The sequence below is a fragment of the Wasmannia auropunctata genome, unplaced genomic scaffold, assembly GCF_000956235.1.
Source record: "Wasmannia auropunctata unplaced genomic scaffold, wasmannia.A_1.0 LD333475.1, whole genome shotgun sequence".
Classification (NCBI taxonomy): Eukaryota; Metazoa; Arthropoda; class Insecta; order Hymenoptera; family Formicidae; genus Wasmannia; species Wasmannia auropunctata.
The window spans coordinates 46,886-62,146 of record NW_012029415.1 but is presented as its reverse complement, the minus strand read 5'-3'; the positions used below and the strand labels follow the sequence as shown (position 1 = coordinate 62,146).

The 15,261-nt window shown below is 38.0% G+C and overlaps 1 protein-coding gene and 1 long non-coding RNA gene across 2 annotated transcripts in view; one reads left to right on the top strand and one right to left on the bottom strand.

Moving 5' to 3' along the window:
* Nucleotides 1–5,933, top strand: part of LOC105460010 — a 161,157-nt gene extending 155,224 nt beyond the window's left edge. The window contains exon 7 of the mRNA XM_011706437.1: nt 1,104–5,933. Coding sequence (XP_011704739.1) covers nt 1,104–1,312 — 209 coding nt within the window. The 3' untranslated portion in view covers nt 1,313–5,933. The remainder of the gene's footprint in view (nt 1–1,103) is intronic.
* LOC105460011 overlaps nt 1–15,261 on the bottom strand; it is a 186,073-nt gene that overhangs the window by 163,740 nt on the left and 7,072 nt on the right. The gene's annotated exons all lie outside the window — the stretch shown is intronic.

The window sequence follows — 15,261 nt, the reverse complement described above, 5'->3', positions numbered from 1 at the left end:
TATCAATAGCTACCCTGTTGATCTCCACTAATCCGGCGAACGACGATTACGGACATAATTCAAAATGTTTTTCGAAACCTTCGTAGAACCTTCGCTTTTGCTATCTAATCGAGCCTCTAATTAACTCTTTAAACGACACTGTGCACCGGAAGGACAAACCCCTTGGTACAGTTTTTTTTATTGACAGTAGCTAATGCAAAAGCCGAGCGCTCTCAATAGCCATATTTCCCGCGTAAATGATCAAAGCACGCTTCCGCGCTCTCCCCCTTTCCCTCGCACCCTTTCCTGTCTCACCCATTCGCGTTGTGTCCTCCACTCTGTATCTTCTGTCTCGCGTTTGTCCGCTGTTCCGGTTTCCGTATTACATCGATGCAAATTTTTCTTCATGTACGAGAGTCTCGCATGCACATAACAATATTGTACGAGCTGATAATAATAATTATCAGATTACAAATCCATTTATTAAATTTAACAAAATCATAAATTAATATCAATAAAATCGAGAAAATTTCCTGGCTTTAAATTTTGCTCGAATAGTTCTCTTTGCTTACAAAATTTAAAAGAGATCGATATAAAAAATTCTTTTAAGGGCCGTGGAATTTAGAGATTTAATTAGTTGATATTAATTGAAAGTATATAATCTAGTTTAGTTAAAAATTTGAAGATCCTATTAAAGATTCCTTTTTTTTTTAGGAGTCAGCAGCTGAATCGAATTGACTCTTACGATTTATTTAACTCTAAAATCATTGCATTTTAAATTCAATTCAGCTGTTGACTCTTTAAAAAAAAATAGAAACAATGGACCAATCTTTAATCGGATCTTCAAATTTTTAACTGTAGATTATATACTTTTAATTAATATCAACTAATTAAATCTCTAAATTCCTCGGCCCATGAAAGAATTTTTTATATCTTTTTTAAATTTTGTAAGAAAAGAGAACTATTCAAGCAAAATTTAAAGCCAGGAAATTTCCTCGATTTTCGTTGCGGTCACCTATTCCGAAGATCGTGGTTATCTACCCCGAGGATTTCCCTGCACGTCGCGAGATTAGACATGAGCTCGCTCATCCGCTCGAGCGGAATAATTGCATTCGTGATTCCAGGTGCACCGAGAGATTGCAAGGTCGGCGAATGGGGCCCGTGGAGCGCGTGCAGTCGCAGCTGCGGGGTGGGCGAGACCCAGAGGACGCGGAAAGTCACGATAAAGCCGCGCCGGGGTGGCGCACTGTGTCCGCCGCTGAAGGAGACCAAATGGTGCGGTAGCGTCAATCCGTGCTCGGAGAGTAAGCCGATCATCGACTATCATTGGTAGTCATCGTTCGCGTCGGTCCCCTTCCACGAACACGTGTACCAAAGTGACTCGCTCACGGACGACAGGTCGTGTAAGCCAAAGACGGGCAAGACGAGCGAGGAGTGACTTATGCGAGAAACGCACGCTGGGACGCGAATATGATGATTAAATATGGGAAATTCGATAAATGGAAAAATTATATAAGCTGAAGAAGAATATCTTTTTTATATATCTCTCTCTCATACACACACACATACACAATAGTCACGTACAATAGTCACCGCAACATGACTAGAGGTGTATTTGTGAGATATGTCATACTTTAGAACGGGAGTAGCGATCTGCGTGATTTGACAATATGCGTTACACGAAAATTCATAAACAATATCTGATATTTTAAGGTAAAAGAATTAGTAACTGCAGCGATTACATTGGCATCGGACGATAATACCATGTGCATTTACGCAGACGACTATAATGATCATGCATGACGTAATTTCGCGTAATCCCATTGCTATTAAATCCTGTTTGATATATACCTAAACGAATGGCCGTGACGAGGAAGAGCGTCGAGTCATATAATCGAACGGTATAATATATTTCATTACAATTAGTATTCGCAACCATTGCATATTTTCGCGGCAAACAAGCGGAGAAGCATTATCGCATATACATTGCAGCGGCTTTATTTTACTCGCTTGCATTTATTGTCGTTTGATGTCACGTTCGTCCTGTGCGATACGTACACATACAGGTGTGTGTCGCTCGAACCGCGAATATTGAAAAACACAAAGATTGCCAAAGAGAAATTCGAATAGCTGACTCGCGTCGTATCGCGTTTCCGCGTGTATCACTAAAATGCGTTTGAGGCTCGATTTTCACTCCGAGCGCACGGCGTTTCGATCTTTTTTTGTTTTCAGAATAATTGAACAATCGGCGTTGTTTGTCGAATTTGTTATGGCGAAGTTTCGACGAAAACGCCGTGGAATAGCGAAAAAGTAACGTATCTATTTAGAGTATATGTTTTGTTAGTGCAAGTTGAATTATAGAGTTCTACCTCGTGATGACTCGTAATCAGCTGCAAATCTTATGGCAGATAATAAAATTATGGACACATTAATACATCTTCGAAAGAGATTGTATATTCCCTTAATTTACATATATTATTTTAACGTATATATTATGATATATCGCTATTGAAAATTAAGTTAATTCCCGACTTTACTCGCGTCAAAAGCGGGTTTAACGACCGTCGGGACGAGGTAATAACATGCCTAATCTTTGCACGCGATCGAAAAAAGAAAGGAACCTTGGCATAATTGGAAAATTGGACCGACTTTCCGGAAGAAAAACGTTAGGTGCAATTAAGCTGACAGTTTAATCGCCAGTACAAATGACGGACCGCGGTACGAGTGTGGTGATCGGTGAGCTGCACGTTCAGGTGCGAGAATTTCTCGGTGAAATTCAACCATCGCGTGCAGCACCGGAGTCTCGCTGAGATTAAGCCGGCGTTTCCCGAAACGTACTGCATTACTTAAAACGAAGTTTTTATCGGCCCACTATTTCCCATCGCGGAACGAAAACAATCACGTACAAAATTTGTAATCGAATTCTTTTAAATAAGACTAATAACAAAAAAAATCATTTTTTTATATCTAAGCTTATTTATTATTATTATATATATATTTCAAAGTTTTGCTCTTTAGCTTGTCTCTTTCTGTAACTTCACTGCCAAAAAATATCCTTCTCGAGAAACACATCACAATTTCGAAATGTTGTGCAATGATCAAACAAGTAAAATAAAATATAAAAGTAAAATATTTTGCGCAAAAGAAGAAACAAGATCGATGTCCGCGTAGGATGTATCGGACAAACGTCAGGGCGATTTTCAGCACGAGATGCGCGCTCGCATAAAATCCCAGACAATGTTTTCGCGTGGGGATGTTTTTCGCAAAGCGTCTCCTCGCTCGACGACAGCATCGGCGAAGGATATCGTATAAAGAAGGAACCTGCAGACCGGGTTCTATTTTTTTTCTGCATCGTCATCGAGAGTGCTGCATCTCTGTCTCACTCTCTCGTCTGTCTCTCTCTCTCTCGTGGCGTGGTAGGGAAATTTTTACAAAGATATCACATCAGGTACGTCTTAGGTGAGTGTATTATATCTTAGGCATAAATTTAACAATAATAATTAATAACTAACGTCTAATCGTTAATTATTAGGCCCGTATTAATCGCGCTCGCGACGCGGAGCTCGGCGTTGTGGAAAATGCGAAACTTAAATTATAAGAACGAAAAGCAATCTCGCTTTGGTGGATGGATTTAAGGGTGCAACGCTGAATTCCGTTTGCGACGTATGTTGACGCACGGCTTGTCCTTCACGTCTAGCGGCTGCTATTCTCGTTGGACGTTTAGCATATTAAACGCGATTGATCGATCGTGAGAGAAATTTGATACGATCAATGAAATTAAATGTTAAAAATAGCCATAATTTGTCTAATGAAGTACGGTGAACGTAACAAACAAGGAACAACAATTAATCTACACATACACACACGTAAAATGGCACGGTTGTATTTAGCGCTACATATGCGGCCAGGATAAAAGTCTACATAGCTAAAATACTTATAACTCTTACGACTTTTTATTTTAATGGAGGTATTAATTTCGACAGAAAAACGAACTGTATCTATTGCTGTGTGTGTGCACTGCTACGGTTTAAATAGTGTATACATTTTTGAAATTAATTTCTGATGTTACATAATGATAATGATTTTCCTGCTACAATTTGACTTCCGCGAAACACGAAGTAAGCACGCTGCCTGGAAAAGAATGGTACGAGCGGAAAATGTAACGTACTGTACAACTCGTATACTGCCGCATATAATATCTACGTTTGCCCGTTCCGCTGTAAACTAATATGAAAGACCAATCTTTGCGATGGTAATGGATAAACATGGCGAGAACTCGATTACGCGTAAAAATTTTTAATCGCAAATTGCCGTGTGGTAACGTAACAGCTTCCACAATTATCTCATACTTCACAAAACTCCTATTACTGTATTTTAAACGATATTAAATAAAGATACGAAAAATCCGCACACATCTTGGACAATACTCTAATAGATGTACTCATAAGATGATATATCGTTTTTATACAAATACAATTTCTGCTCGTGCTAAGATCTTTTTTTAAAATTTCCAAGTTATTAAAGCTTTTCGAAAGCTTTTCGAAATAGTTTAGAAAGTCCTTGTACGATGGAAATAATACAATAGCTACCGGACAAAAACTGGATACGAAAACCGAGATGACCGTACCGTGGTCGAAATTTTCTCGAAGGAAAGAACTGTCTCCGTCAAGAAAAAATCCTTCGTTAAAATTCGTTAACAACAGTCTCCGGTATGCGTTTTACAAGCGAAATATAATACTCTTCAACCTACATATCTTTGGAGCACAAATACACAACAGAACAAGAAAACACACGACGAGGATCGATAATCTTAATTACGACGTATTTAGGGCGTTTTCGTATTATCCGATCGTTTGCGATAATTAGCGGCTGATCTTCGCAAGAGAGAATCTCTCGAGAAAGCCGTTGACGGCGGAAGCGCGCGGATGAGATCAAATATCAAGCCAGGCTAATCCCTGAGACCGGAAATCTATCCGGCGTATTGTAAAATCTGTCATGAAACAATGCAGCACGGTGATAAGAGAGCCGCTTTTCATTTCTCGGTATACACACATACACATACATACACGTGCACGCAAACACATCCACGCACGCATACACAGATATATATGTATAGGAAGGAGGACCGAGCCGTTGCCGTCTCGCAGTTAGATGCATTAAGGATAAATTTGTAAACTAAACGGGAACGCTTTCGTGACATGAGAGCTTCTGTGACATAGAAAGAGGAAAGGAGTGGATATGCTTGAAATAACGATGCAAATAAATTTGTAGATAAATGTGTTTGAGTTTGATGCGCTTGGCTCGATGCAATTGAATCAGAAAATTCGCTTCCGCCAGAGACTGTAATAACTTGAAATCTTTTTCTTTGTTCGAGTTTAACAATACGCGATCACGATCTCAATCAAAATTTTCTGAGTGTCACAAATACTTATATATGCGTGCTTTTAATAGCATATCTAATTGTACTAATTATGATTACTTTAATTTTTTTTTATAATTTGTGCACAATATAATTCACAGTCTGTTCTTTACGGAATAGATTCGGTCTTTTCTTTACAGAAAGAACGACAACTACTATAATTTTTTGCAAGTTTTGTTTACCATCAAATATTTATTACAATATACAAATGCATTTTCATCTTTTCCTCTTTCGCGCGTTACCGGCGTTACGTGACAATGACAAATCAATGACAGATCAATGGAGGAGTATGTGGAGTGCCACGATGATGATTCTGTACAAGTCACTGTGCATTCTAGCCGATAAGGATAGCCGATAGGACTAGTGATTAAGCCAAAGCATATGTAGCGATGTATAACACATAAGTTTATATTACATAATAAAATGTGTCGAGAAAATAAGCGGGCTCCCTTCTCGATCTTCGAATACATAATATTTTTCACTTGCGACGTATGAATGGTATTCGTATATAATAAAGTAGTAATTATTTCAGGAATCGTGTAATCCTCTCTCTTTATTATCCATCTTTTAATATTCACCGTGCGCAAACCCTTTTTCCAAAAATGAACATTTCTAAACAACAGTCTTATCAACTGTTAAAAAAATAGCGTCAAGAAAATCATATTTTAAATAATAATAAAAAACAACTCAATTTTTCTTTGCGAAATAGTAGATTCGTTACCAGATTATGCTACATTTTATAAATACTTTTATGTAATATATTTTATAATATAATATATATTATAAAATATATTGACATAATATGTATATATTTTTAACTATATATGAAAAATTATATGATTACAAAATTAATTATAAATATAGAGACGCATGATAGCAAATGTATTTACAAAATCATTCGCTAAAATCAAATACGAAAAGATGGACCTTTTAATTTTTTTCAGATCTTCACAGAACGTTAAAGAATATTTACGACAATCTTAAAGACATTGTAATGATGATAATAACACAGCTATTATTGTTATATTACTCAGCTGAAACGGCTCGGCGAGATGAAAGCCACTGCTATAAGTATGCAATTACATTGTCGTAAGTATGTAACTACGCCGGAAGTAAGCAATTTCGAGTCAAATTATGGAGTCGAACGAGTTCTATCTCTCGTCTACTATTTTCCACCCTCGGTCCCATCTCACTACCGCATCGCTGCCATGGTAAAATCGTCGGTGATGGTTCGCAAATTCACGCTTCAAGGAAATCGATCGTTATGGAGATAGCGTTCTCCCCTTTCCCACCCGCATAACAACCATTTAACTGTGTTACTGTGAAATTTCGGTTACTTTCTTCTCTGCGAAACATTCCATATATAACGTACGTGACTTTAAAAGGGTGCTTTCGAATAGAAAATTGCAGCGCGGTTAATTTGCAGTATGTCAATGAGAAATTTTCCTAGCCAGCGAACTTTTTTTTTAATATCTATGAAATACATCTATCGCGATTAAAATCAAATTTCTTCCTACAACGTCAAATAATATTATACATCTGCGGTGTCTGCTGATTGAAAATCATGTCAATCGAGCTAGGACAAGATATAGACGGCCTTCCAAGCGCATTTGAAATAACAAATGCAGAGAGCCGAAAGCGGCGGTATTGTTAAGTTTTCATCGAAATCCATTTTTCACAAGTAGCTCTTCTTGCCTGTCGTGACGACTGGGCGGCATCATTCGAAAGCGCACGCAGTGCAACGATTCTATTCATCTTTCACTACTCTCAGCGATCCTACTCGACGGACTTGTTTCGCCTTACTCTCCTTCACGTTCCTACCCCGATAAACCCAACAAGTGGCGGTAAGCCCCGAAGAGAGACATAAGTAGCCGGGCAAGGTAGGCACACAGGTCACATCCAATCCTGACTGCGTACTCGACTCTTCTTTATTTTCTAGAAACTTCAGTCTCCCACCGTGTGCACTTTATTATGCTGCATATTTTGCAGAGAATCAAGTTACTGAAAAGCATTCTCTCTCTCTCTCTCTCTCTCTCTCCCCCTCCCTCTATCTATCTTTCTGTCTATCTATCTTTTCCTTCTCCTTGGCTGTTTGCCGTTCTTCTATCCGTGTGAAGTGGACGCTCGGGATAATATTTGTTGAAAGGAAACACTGGAACGAGGATACTAAGGACGCACAAAACTCTTTTATGGCAATTGCACTTGCTGCCGCTTCTTTCTCCGATGTGATATGATTATAGCACACAACGTCGTTTGTACGCGGACAAAATATTTCGCATATATTGCAAATAATATTTGAGTATTAAATTTTATAAAATTTAATACTCAAATATCAAAATTATGTTAACAAAATTTTTAATACAATTTAAAGAAAAGTTAAGTTAATTAATTTATATCTCGAAAATATTTATTGAGAAGAATAAAATCGTGGAATAAAAATAAATATTGATTTTACATATAAAAAAGATGTAACAATGCAGCAAAAATGGTTGGAATAATTAATATGCAATTAATTTGAAGATATTAAAGATAGAAATATTCAGCTAGAGAATAATAATTCGTGGCTCCTTATCGACTAGTCGGTCTTCAAGAAACTACAGGCGGCACTAATAATCGTCCCGCTGGGACGATTCCACCCGTTCGTTGTTATCACGCAACATTACCCCAAGATAAAGCGTTCGACGCAGCGATGGCAATGGCGCTGCTACAAAATTGCACAGAAAAGATCGTGGAAGTAACAATCCAAAGAAGTCACATAATAATACAATTTCCTTTCAACGTCAAATTGTAATAGCGTAATTTTATACATATATCTTGTCGATAATTTTATCAACATTTTGCCTTTCGTATTAAGCATACCTTAATATTTACCGTTAAACTATCTCTTATTAAGAAACTAATATCTTATTACAAAACAGTCAACTACAATTTAACGAACGTCATGTGCTGATTAAAAATTTTCTGCGATACTTTATATAAAAGAAACACGCAGTAAAACTTGAAATGAGAACTACTGTAACACGATTCCAATGCTTCTTCCCGATTGCCCATTCTCTTTAAAAACCTGTCGACTGTACCAATAATCCTTCCCCCGGGACATTCCTAAGTTTAGCTCTTGGATAGTCGAAGCTTTGGTTGTTATCGCGCAACATTACCTCGAAATAAAGGACGATGCGTTTGGCACCGGGCAATGGAGCACGGGGGTGGTGTAAGAGGTGAGTACAATACCTAGAAGGCGTGTGATCTCGCAACCCTCCGCAGATAACGATTAGGTAGGGCCAAATCTCCCTTCAGTATCACGGCGCTCGTGAATCGACAATATATATAACGTGCACGAGAACGAGAGTCAATACACACAAATACCACGCATGGCATATCACATGCCGAAGCTGCACACACCTCTGCTATTGCGGGGTTGAGCGCCTTAGACGACACATAACGATGCCCGAAAGCCCTATACAAACCGATAAGACCGCCGGAGGATCAGAATTTCATCCCCCTTTTTAAGGATCGATCGTGTGTTCGTTTGCGAGTACTTGTGCACAATGAACGCAATTGTCGAGACTTCAACAACTTTAACAATAAATATCACGAAGTCGCTTCGTTTATTTTTATATGCAACTTATTTTTATATTGCAATGAAACAATCAAGCGCCGATTTTGTAAGTAGAATTAAAGAAAATGTTGTGTGCACAAATATCGGAATATTTTTAATTCTCATGTTTTTCACTTCATTTTTTTCACATCAGCTATTTTTATTAAATATATTGAGATCTTTAATCAGATAAATAATATTAGTAATATGAAAAATTAAATATAAAAAACCAAAAACAAATAAATAGCCGTTAATTTGTAGCAGAAATAGTAGTAACAGCAACTTTAAGTTTAGAGTAACGTATTTAGCAATAAATATTCACACGCTGTTAATTTGCAACTTATTTATACCAGAGCTTTTAAGAGACAACGCTGCAGACTGATGAAATCAATTTAGTTTTTTTCGTGGCTCGCTTGATTATATCGTTAAAGCATCTATACGTTCAATCTATTAATTTGCGCATGGTCGAAAATAGTACAACATATAGGTATGCGGTTCTAATAGAAATAGACAAACGAAGAAAGATAATCCAGAGTTTTGGGAGTAATGTAGTCATATTTGATACTCTAAAGATATTCAAAATATAATTATATACTTGTCAACATAATTTATATATTTACTTATTAAAAGTATGTTCGGTACTTTATACCAAACGCGCGATACTTTCAATTTAAAAGTTAAAAGCCATAATGAATACGCCGCTAACAAATCAAGCATTCTGAAATTCTTTAGAAACGTATTACGGGCACAAGTGTTCCGACTTGCATGAAATGATTTTGCGTATAATAAAGTGTCAACGAAGTAAAACGAGAATCTGGTGAGTCTGTAATAATGAGGGGGATGAGGCGGGGACGAGCGCACGTAAGATCGACCGCAGTCAGTCATAATAGAGATATTACCGAGAGGGACACGTGCGGGCGGTTAGAGGCGAGGATAGCCGGAGGTTCATAAAATTAATAACCCATAAATTTCTGGGAATATTGCCGGGAAAATTACTCCGACATATATTACCGCGTCTCCGGCCGACTAACTCTTGGCATCTTCTGTCCCGAAACTCGCTATTGTTCCGACGATGGTGCGGAGAACATTCGGCGTTTAGCGCACCATCTCGTCGTTTTCATCATCGATCTAACGTAAAATTAACGAATTGTTTTGTTTACCTATCAATCTTCGTTATCGTACATACACGCACGCGTTAATACATTACCTTATCGCGAATGATCTTAATAATACCTCCAAGGATATATTCCGTTTTCTGCGACAATGCTCACAGACGTTACTTTGAGTAGGAAGGACGCAGAAGTCAATATTTATTCAACAAACAGAGACACGTTTCACACATCATACATCGGTTACATTGTTTACATCGGATCGCATTGTTCTAAAGGTCTCACTGCGTCCAATCAAACGTTGCACAAGCATTCGGTGCGAGTTTCCCTTCCTCTCCACCCCTCTATGCTCAACCCTCTCTATCAACTCCCTCTATCAGCTCTTCCTCTCTGTCTTACCTCAATGACGGAATCCGTAATAGAGGCGCCGGATCTTCCGGCGTCGTGATCGTTCTCGGTAATTGCGATAGCGATGAATTATTGTTACAAGAAATATGAGCCTCGCAGATAAAACGGGTCGACCCGTCGCCTTTGGCATATATTCATGACCGAACTCAAACGAAGAAAAGTCCACAGAAACTTTGACAAGCTTTTGCAAGCTTTGGAAATCTTTACAAAATTGAAAGTTGGCAATATTATTCGGAATTGTTTGCAGAGTTCCATTGTGTTCCAGAGAAATCAATTGAAAATGCAAGATATTAATTACAGAATATTTAGTTTTGATCACTCAGCGAATTATTCAAAGAATACTTCGCGCTACTTGACAAATTATTATTAATGATATCTAATCCTACAATTTCATACTATAATTAAATGATACACGATCCTATATTCCGTCTACATTGCTCGTCTAAGTGAATTGAGTGTTTTTGATATTCCAGCACTCTTCACCAATGCATGTAACGGGAGAGACGGTGAGCCTTTTATCGACAATTGATGATGACATAAACTTGCGCTTCAACGCACATCGTAGAGTGTAAATTTTGCATGTGCGCCGAAAGCAATCACTTAGACTTAGATCACTGCTTCAAATCCTCGTCACGAACAGCTAAACCGTGAGATCTTTTAAGTTCGAAATAGTAAAGTAAAGTGCAGTTCTTCGTGCTTCGATGTACGTCTACATCACCAGAGAGATACGTACATTTCCGAGAGAGAGAGAGAGAGAGAGAGAAAAGAGTGGGACGAGAAAAAATAAAAAAGGAGAAATGAAAGAATCATTGTACGATACTTGCTGGCTAAATACTAATTTGGGTCGAGTTGTAATTAAGACCGTCAGGTAATATGGGATACAATGGGTTCTTCAATAATGAAATTAAAAATTATCGGTTTTTAATAAAATTATTTTTTTATTATTATGAAAAACTCGTTGTTCAAGTTGTCTGCTTAATCTTACATTCAATCTGAACACATTTTGTATCACCATTAAAAACCTCATCATATATTTATCAAGAAAACTTATTTCAAGACACAAGCTTTCATGACTTTGAAAAAAGATTCGCCTATATTTGATACAGCTTAGCAGTATGCGATTTTAATAAACTAACAAAGGGATTACAATAAGCCACTACGTAAGACCGACTTCTCAGACGATAAGTCTACTACTCGAAAGCATCAAAGATCAGATAATTAATTTCAGAAGAAATGCAAGAATATGCAAGAGAGAATATTATAAATGATAATTAAGAATCAACGAAATACACTAAAAAATATCCCAACAAATTTATTTTTATGAAACGAAACATTTTTTTCATTGGCTGTACTTAATATTCAATATTACACATTTATACATTCTCTCTAGTAACTGAAGCAGATTATATGAAAAACGTTTTATGCTGAACATCACACTGACTAAAAATATTATGTATACATATAGGGGAAGTAAACGACGTCGTTGATACAATGACTCAGCAGTAAGGAAACAGTTTTCGTTAAACTCGACGGACCTTCCATCCGGTTACTTTGTCCACGACTGCAAAATCTATTAGACGCTCGCGGGTCTCCCCTAGGGAAAGTACTAGCTGAACTATATCGGCTTCGTCTGTGATCGAAGGAGAGACAGACTCTACAACCGAGTTCAAAGATATTACGCTCAAGGCCGCTTAAACTTTACAAGCAAGACGTTCCTCATGCACGATATCATGGCACGGACTTTTCAAGAATCTTTCTCTCCTCTCCTCTCGTTCCCCTTCAACTCCCTTTCCTTCATACCTTTACTCGAAAACTTTCACAACGTTCCAGATAAAGCCGGGGCGAAAAGCAGGCGCGATGAAATCGAGCTCGGAGAAAGCATCCCGTAAATTAGGTAAGATTCTGTTTACCTTTCCGCCGCGCGCAAAGACAATGACGATCAAAGCTGAAAGTCCCTTCATAAGAAAGGCTTTTATCACCTTCTTGTCACTGCGGTAATCGAATTTAACCGGCGTTCCTATTAAATTAATTCGCAAACTTCGTTATCAGTCGATATGTCATCCAAAATAACGCCTAGCGCCACTAATTTGCGGATATTATCAAATATATATTTAAATCTAAGAATTCTGACAAAATTCACAAATTGCAATACTATACACACGCGCGCACGCAAGCACACGCACACACATACACACACACACATATATGACAAATACAGTATACAAACGAAATATCGTAAAGCTCGCAGATGAGGAAAACGAATCCAAGATGAGATTGGAATTGATGAAGAGAATAGCAGGTACGGGAGAGAATGGAGAATGTTTTTTAATTCCTAACGGGATTCCTGCAGCGCTCGTGCTCCCGCGTATTCGTTAATCAATGTAAAATGAAATAAATAGCATAAAAAAATACTCTTGCCGGTACGCGTAACGGAAGGGGGCAGGGAGGGTAAAACTCGGTCGGCACGCTTCGCGCGAGTTTCATCGATTGCTTTTATCGGGTACGCCTTCGAATTCCAGAAGTCGTTAATAAAATGCGATACTATTTTATTTTTTATAACGCTTCTAGCAATTCGAGAGACGGAGTTATAGCAAAAAAAATTCAATGCCGATGAATTTTGACACGTTTGTATGAGATTCTTTCCCATAACGTTGTAAATGCTGCAGTTAAACAACTTAACTCTAATTTATCGCAAGATTTAGCCAAACTTCAACCAGCTACGTATCTCTATAAAACGAAATCAAATAACAGTGACAAAATTGTTAGCTATTGTTCGTATCTTAAATGCCTCGCTTACTCGAGATTTGATCTCTTTTACGCGACGAGAGAAACCAAGTACAATAGCACAAACACATAGCAATGCGTAGCTATAGTAATTTCAGTTTTTGCCGGAACACTCTCGTAAATTAGAGCGCATTGCTTTTCAGAGCGGCAGATAGCGACAAAACGTATACCCTGTGAATACCGTTAAAAAATACTCTGGACTACGCGCACGAAATGCGACGTATACGACGTATACGAATAGTAGGTGCAATGTGTATATAGAGAGAATGATATCCTCGCACGCTTCATCAATCAATAGGCAGATGCCAACTGTAACCCAGGCGGCTATCTGTCGATAGTTTTACAACACACTCTGTTCGTACGGCATATGACGAATCGTCCTAAGCGATGTGTCGTAATTTTCCAACTCGCGAATAGTAGCAGAAGAACATTCTTAATTGTGATTTAACTGTCATTTTTTAAAAAGCACTTTAACTGACGCACTTTGACTGATACCGCTTTGACTGGTACCGCTACCTCTTTACCGGAAATCGAAAAATTGCATAGATTAGGAATTTGTTAGGAATTTCTCAAGGTGTTTATTTAAACTTCTCCTGATTTCGCAAATCGGTCCAGTATTATAAACGCGAATTCTTTTCACATAAATTCGTATGGTACTTTCACGTTCTTTTTCGTATCGCACGGTGCTTCACGGACGATCCCCGAAGTCTCGATTCCTCTCTTTCGTGCCTGTCAACTGCATTGGCCGCGGCCGAGTTTTCGATTCCCGCGAAGTCCTTTCGACCACGAAATAAGACGCGGCGGAATGAGTCGCGATGGGAAATTTCTCGGACAAGTTTTATACACGTCCCGAGGGGTATTCTCGCGTGCTCCTTCGCAGGGGCGGATTACTGACTTCTCGGGGATTGAAACTAATAATTGAATTGATTACTACAAGAGAAGATATGATCACAGATAAACTAGAAAATTTCATCAATTTTTTTTGTAGAAACATGTTATATAAATTTTTCATAGATATATAGCTAGCAGAACAGCATTCGAACTGTAACAATTTCTTTTGGTTTACAACTTGAATTTAGAAAAAATTGTATGAATCTTGATTTCGAATAGTAAAACTCGGAGTTTATTGCAACGAGAAAAACTTTTCGAGGAAAAAAGTTTTTGCAGTTATTTATTAAATTCTCTTTTTTCTTATTCTCTTCAAATATCGAGATATTACGTAAATGTGCACAGAAATAACAGTTACATTTATTTTTTGTAATAAAGATTATCATATTTTCCATTGGGATGTCAATATAGAATCGGAAATTCAACCCACTCCAAAATTATGCTCTCCACCTCAATTTCCTTATCAATCTCGTTAGCTTTCACACAGCAATCCGTCCCTGTGCTTGCGCAGGTGCAAGCACCCTGTGACATGCATACGTACGGCCGCGGCGCCTTGTATGCACCACGTATCGCTTTGGAGGAGGAAGAGGGGCAGGAAGGGGGAGAGAAGATACCGATTGAAATCGCGCACGGCGCGGCGGCAGCGGGTCCATGCTATTGACAGGCCGTCTTTTATAGGTATGTGCATCGCAATTCTTCCGCAATTTCGCCGTACCCCTTTTGGAACTCCTTTTTCCTCAGCCCGACGGCGGCAATCCGACATTCGATATCGCGCTACCATCACCCCCTTTATCTCACCGTGGTCTTTTCATTTTCCTTCTTTCCTGCTCGGTTTAGCCGACAAGGCTTCGTGCTTGTTCCCTGCGAATGCATCTTCAATTTTCAGGATTTTTATATAACGATTTTATACCATATATAATACCTATACATATAAATTTGAATATTTTATAACGTAATATTCAGCATTATATTTAACATTAATGTAATAAATGTAATTAATTTATATACATAATTAATTAAAGGTACACGGAGAGAATTTTTTTTTAAATTGAAAATCATATTAATCGTGAGATAATATC